The sequence below is a fragment of the Camellia sinensis genome, chromosome 6 (genome assembly GCF_055761805.1).
Source record: "Camellia sinensis isolate YWXY chromosome 6, ASM5576180v1, whole genome shotgun sequence".
In the NCBI taxonomy this organism is placed as follows: Eukaryota; Viridiplantae; Streptophyta; class Magnoliopsida; order Ericales; family Theaceae; genus Camellia; species Camellia sinensis.
Window position 1 is genome coordinate 175,005,811 of NC_138966.1, and position 6,728 is coordinate 175,012,538.

Genomic DNA, 6,728 nt, shown 5'->3' on the forward strand with positions numbered 1-6,728 from the left:
CGTGCTCCCAGCAGAGTGGGCTGGCAGTTAGGTTAGGTGATGTATAGCAAGATTTGTGCTGACAGATGTGATAACAGAGCCACGTGTCGAGAGACCAATGGGAGTAGATTTGGGGCGCAGAAGGGTATATGAGCATGTCTGCGCCCCCCATACGGAGGATAGGAACATTTTGTAAGGAAATTCTTACACTCTAACACTGCTCTCTCTCTCTCTCTCTCCCTCTATCCTAAGGTGTGTGCTAACTTGATCGTCGGAGGGTTTTTCCGGCCACACATCGCCGGGTAGCTCACCGTTATTTGCTCGCAGGTGATCGGACATAAACGGAGCTCGGAAGAAACGAGTACGGGCTTGTCGGAATATTTGCTCCCCATACAGTTAATTATCTAACCGTTTATTTTTTTCAGATAAAAGTGATCTGAATATATAGTATTTGTTATCCGATTGACGTGATTTTTTATAGGAATAATGTACTCAATAAACCAAAAAATGTGAACAATTCTAATTATAAAAAAAAAGAGACCCAAAATTGGGTCCAATGGACCAAACTGGACCGAACTATCCCAGATCTAAACTGGAGACTGTTCAAACCCTAAAATATAATTATGTGCTAAGAATTTATTTGGAGGCATAGAACATGAGATTTAAAAACAAAAAATTTGGAGGAATTATGAGTGAGTCGAGAATCAAAATTAAATATAAAAATTTAATTTTGTACTCTGGGTGATGTAGTTTGGGGACATGAACTCGAATCATTGACCTATTAATAATGTGAAAAAATTATATTCCCTAATTTGAGAAGTAAAAATTTGTTAATCAAACCGTTTTTGATGAATTTAAAAATTTTGAACTCAATGCAAACCAATTTATTTTCAAAATTAATAAGTAGGTTGAATATTATAGTATTTTCAAAATAACAATTCGAGCTAGTTAGAGCATTTTCAAAATTTACTCTCCTTTTTTTTTTTTTCCCATCAAAAGCTAAGTACAAATTTGAGTGAAAATTTCTTTTGATATCACGCATTTAAATTTTTTTTTTGAATTTTCATCAAAATACCGGTCAACTGAGAGGACAATTGGACAGATATTTGGTCGAGCGAATGATTTGGTGTAAAATGACCACAACCTACAGGATAATTTTGCAACGAAGAGGTCGTTTGGGAGGATATTCGGGAGGACGTCCAGTCCAACGATCACTTTCAAATTTGATGAAAAAGTTTAAGAGATCCATAATTTGACAAAAAGTTTAAGAGATGTTCAATTTGATATTGGTTTGATATTATGCTTGCAGTACTAAAATTGAACTTTTTTCATCAAGTTTAAATTTAACGAAAGAAAGTAGTAAGTGTTGAAGAAACTCTTAGACATACAAAATGGAAAGCAACTTCAAAAAACATAAAACACTAATTTTCTTACAATTTTAATTTAAAAAAATTATTCATTTCAAATCCCAACATAAAACCCACAAAATTAATTGAAGATATTATTCAAAAGGAAAATGCCTGGTAGCTCGAAGCTACCAGGCTCGAAAATGGCTCGAGAGGAAGAGAGGGAGAGAGAGAGAGAGAGGGAGAGGAGAAAGAGAAGGAAGGGAGAGGAAGAAGGTCGGCGTCGCAGCTCACCGCCCCACCGTCGTCGCAGCTCCCGCCGTCGTCGTAGCTCCCGCTGCCGCCTCTGCTTCTTCCTCCGTCGCAGCCCCGCCGATGTCGCAGCACCAACGTCGTCTGCCCAGCCTCCCCTCCTCCTCAAACCGGTTTTTATGGCCCCGTCCCCTCCCTCCTTCTCCTCCTCCCTTCTCTTCTTCTCCCTTCTTCTTCTTCGTTCTGCAAAACCAGGGAAGAAAGAAAGAAAAAAAAAAAAAAAAACAAACAAAATCGACACCAAAATGACGTCGTTTTGGTGTCGAGCCGCGTTTCGAGCCGCGACATTCGAGCTACATAGCATGATCGTATTCAAAATTATATTTTAGAAATCAGCAACACAAAACTTTTAAAATAATAAAAAACATAGGATATGATAAAAAAAGGTGAGTATGGTAAAGTTATACATTTTGTAGTAGGGGAATATCATAGCAGAATCCATTAATTTTTAAGAAAATGGTATACAAGTTTTTTTTGCAAATCTATTTTCTAGACTCACTGATGTGTAAATGGTATAATTGGTTGATGATTAAAAAAAAAATGAGAGAAAGTGTTATCTTAGATATCTTAATTGTCAATTTATTGAGCTTGAAAAGTAAATTTAATTTTTAGTTCTGATTAGCAATGCTTTAATTTTTATCATTTAACTTGTCTATTTTAACTTGACCATCTTATCAGATTACACAGGGTTCGTTTGGGATGTGAGTTAATTTTTTTAATTTTTGATTATTTTAGCCTGGGGTTAAAAAGCTTAGTTTGTGATAGATATTTTGATTTTTTTTGATTTTTGTGAAAGAAACAATAAAATAATTATGAATTGAATATGATATTTTGTCCTATTTGATTAAAATAACCTATTTTGTTTTATGTGGCTATGTTAGTCCAAATGAACATCCGAAACGGGGGTAAAATTTTTTATTGAGTAATGCTCCATCTCCCAATTTCTCCCTCATCACATGGGAAAAAGAATAAAAATTTAAGAATTATTTGGGATGTATGTTGATTTTTAACTATTTTAGTTTGGGGTTAAAAAGTCTCGTTTGGGATAGACTTTTTGATTTTTTTTGACTTTTATGAGAGAAAAAAAATAAAATAATTATGATTTGGATGTGATATTTTATTTTATTAGGCTAAAAAACTTATTTTATTATTTTGTGACTATTTTAACAAAAAAAAACAACATTTTAACTTGGAAAAGGTTGGGACCCCTTTTTTAAGAACCCCCACTATCACCAATGCATTGTGATTGGTTAGCTTTTTGTTTTGTTTTATTTTTTTTCCCTCTTATCTCTAATTGACATATGTTTGTGAAAATTGTAAGAATGAAAAAAATGAGGTCAGTATCATTTCTATTTTAACTTATGGCTTAAAAAAACAGAAATAAGTGCTTGAAAAGAATTGATTGATTATTTATCAAATCATTAAACCTTCATTTGACAATGACCTTTCTAATTAGTTTTTTTGATTTTTTTGATTTTTTTAATCTGAGATTTTTTTGTTCGTTTGATATTTTTAATTGACTTTTTTTAATTTTTTAATTTTGAAATAGTAAATTTTTTTATCATTTTGTGATTTTTGATTTTTTATAATTTTATAATTTTTTTTTATCCTTTTAAGATTATTTAGCCCAACTCAGAAATCAAACAACCCCTGAATGGGTTTGAGGGGAAAAAGTTTGAAAGGGGGAGAGAAGATGATTTTTCGAAATTATTTTTTTTGTTTAATTTTTTGGGCATACCCAAGCAGGACGCTATTGGTCTGTGAGTATTAAAAGTTCAAACCATCACCCGCGGGTAACACCGGACAAACTGCAATTCGTATATTGGCACTAAAGAATACCCTTAACATTTGTGATAATTACAGAGCTACCATTATCACAAGACAATAAACTGTGATGGAAATTCAATGCATCATTATCCCGATGGCATTTTGGTTAATTATCGTCAATAAGGAGGGCCATATTACAAAGAGAAACAATATTACATTTATCGGAACCCTGCCGCTCATCTCCCCCCTCTCTCCCCCCTATAAAACCCAACAACCTCTCCCTCCTCCCATTTCTCTCCTGTCTTCTCTCTCACCTTCTCTCTCTCTCTCGCTCCACTCAGTCCTTCCCTCCACCGCTCCTCCGCCGTTCACGGCGGCGACGCCACCGAAAACCTCCTAACACCTTAGATCTACCTCTCTCGTCAGATCCCGGCGACCTCACAACCGCTAGCTCTCTTTCTCTCTATCTCTTATTTTCTGTAGATTTTTTTAGAATTATCTATTTTTTGTTGTCCTTTTTATAAACATAAAAAAATATATTTTCTGTCATTTTACACTTTTGTCCTCCACTCTCGACGTCATTTACAAGTTTTTGTCCTACACTTTATTTTTTTTTTTAAATTATATTTTTTTAAACTGCTTTTTCGTTTTTTCTTTCACTTTCACCTGTTTCCCCAGTTTTCCGTTTCTCGATGAAATGATTTGACGATTTTACCCTCATGTCCTTCCCGTGAAATTCCTAAAATAGAGTTGGCATACGTTAGATCAAGAAGCCAAGCCAAGCCTAGCCACGATGAGCCACCACCACCCACGCCAAATCTTAACTCCTTTGGAGTCGCGAAAGCGCAAAGAAAGGGAAGCTTTTTACGTCGCGAAACCATTGGCGCCACCAGTTACGGCGGTTACTACCACCACAAAAGCAATAGAGCCAGCTTCTTCTAATCGGCTCTTAGCCGGGTACATGGCTTACGAGTATCTAACGAAGGGTACTTTGTTCGGGCAGAAATGGGACCCGGCTCGAGCCGGGGCTGTGCCAGTATCGAATAGTGGTGGTCAATTGGGTGAGTCGAAGAGGACGAAGCCGGGGCAGAGCCAGAGTTGTGAAGCCGAGCCGAGAGGAAAGGTCGTGAAGCAGCAGGAAAAGCAGCAACAGCAACCGCACCAAGAGAGGTATGCGGTGGTGTCAAATTTGCTGAAGGAAGATGGGGCCCACGTACCAGGGATTGTCAACCCCACGCAACTCGCTCGGTGGATTCAGATGTAAACGCTGACGTGGCAGATCTTGATTGGAGTACTTTTGCTTTTTGTACACCTAAGATACGCTACACTCGCTCGGCAGATCAATGTCTCTCTAACCAGAGGTGGTGAGTGTCAAAACTACATATATATGAGACATGGCCTCTCTCTCTCTCTCTCTCTATCTCTCTCTCTAGAAGTGTCCAAAATACTAACCAAGCTGGGATTGTAAGAATATTTTCACATTCCGGGAACTTATGCTCTCTCTCTCTCTCTCCCTCCGTGAGAAACTGTTTTTTTTGTTGTTATTGTTTTAAATATCCATGCTTTTATTTTCATCAAATTACAAAAAAAGAAAATTACATATTAGCAATCAAGCTCCTACAATTTTAGTGGAATGCCAATGTCTCCCCTCATCCACATCGGTCATCAAAATTGATGGAAAATTACGATTGTGCAACGTGTTTTCTAATTTTGACATTGGCGCACAACGGTTTTCGTTAATTTTAAATTTTTTTTGAAGGAAAATGAAACATTGACACTGGATTAAAAGCGTAGAAATTTGAAAGTTATAACTAATAAATGAGAGTAGGAAGAAAAATTTAGAATGAAGTGTAATTTATTTCAAAACATATGTTCTCATTGCATTATGTGACATGTTTCGACATTGTTTTTTTTGATAATTGTGAGTGTTTTAAAAGCATGATTTTAAATATTGATGAATTGTCTGATATTAATTGATATATAATTGTATTGTTGATATGGATACTTACTATTGTATAAAATAATATATAGTGCTTGGGACAGAAATATAGAAAAATTTGGGGACGGAACGTGTCTGGTAATCACATGGTTTGCTTGGTTTTATGTCTGATTATTATGATCTTTGAAGTGCGAACTCTGTGTGTGACTGTGTGCAAGGAAGTATATATGGACATGGAGTATGAATGCATGCATGGTGGAAGATGACGTGGGCTGTAGTAGTAGTAGTAGTGATGATGAGTGGGTCAAAGTTTAATTTGCTTCGCAGACATGCAATGGTGGATAAAAGTAGATGGTGCTTCTTTTCATGTGCATAAATGCCATTGGTAATTTATATAGTTATATGCTTCTTATAGTATATTTTAGATTGTATAATGTAATGTAAAACTTGAAATATGAAGATTTCAAAATATAATTGTATGACTAGAATTGTATTGTTTTTAATTGGAAAATTTAGTTTAAATCTTTTTATTAGACCTTTATTTGGTGAAAATAATAATTCAATTTATTTTGTTTAATAAATCCTCCAAGGAGGAGGCACAATTGAATAAGGATAAGAGTAAAATTTCTTTTTTTTTCTTAAACAATATTGTCCATATATATATATATATATATATATATTTCACATAATTTTTTTGGCAAGAAACACTTTTATTTTATTTTATATAAGTTTAAAAATGTTGTGTATATGTATTTTTGGTTGGTTCATTGAATATGTATTCTGTTTTTTATAACAGTAAAATGTTACTGGAAATTAGAGTAATATTTTACTGTTTACATCAATTTCGATGGTAATTTTTTTATTTTTTATTTTTTAAGAATTTCATAGTCAACATAGATATTGTTTGATATATTTTGATGAAAAGATTTTTAAAATATTAATTTTATTAAAAATCTGACATTTAGATAAAAAATTATATTATTTTAAAATTTAAATTTGTTTGGGATAAATTACAATAACACACTTTTTATTTTTTTGGGTCATATTACCTTTTTAACTTTTCTGCATATCTTTTTGTAAAAAGTCAAAACATGTGCTTATTTAGATTATTTCAAACAAATTACTCACTAAGTATATTTTGTTAATATGGTATGGGATGAATTTTTCAAGAATTTTTTTTGTACTTGCCCTTAATGTATTAAAATTTTATTAGGAGAGATTTTCAACCAAAACTCCTTTTTCAATTGTGTCTTTCTAAAAAAAAAATTTAAAAAAAAAAAAAAACATTTCTACAACTAGATTAATGTATTAGAGATAGACAATTGTGCCGTTAAATTGATATGGATTTTACCCTGGAGGGGTAGGCTATTCAACTTTTGTTGGCT

The 6,728-nt window shown here is 33.8% G+C and overlaps 1 protein-coding gene across 1 annotated transcript; it reads left to right on the plus strand.

The window, feature by feature from the left end:
* The first annotated feature begins 4,197 nt into the window (after positions 1 to 4,197).
* LOC114269168 (uncharacterized) lies at positions 4,198 to 4,668 on the plus strand. Its single transcript, XM_028210424.2, has one exon. The coding sequence runs from the start codon at positions 4,198 to 4,200 to the stop codon at positions 4,666 to 4,668; it is 471 nt and encodes a 156-aa protein (XP_028066225.2).
* Positions 4,669 to 6,728: the final 2,060 nt, after the last annotated feature.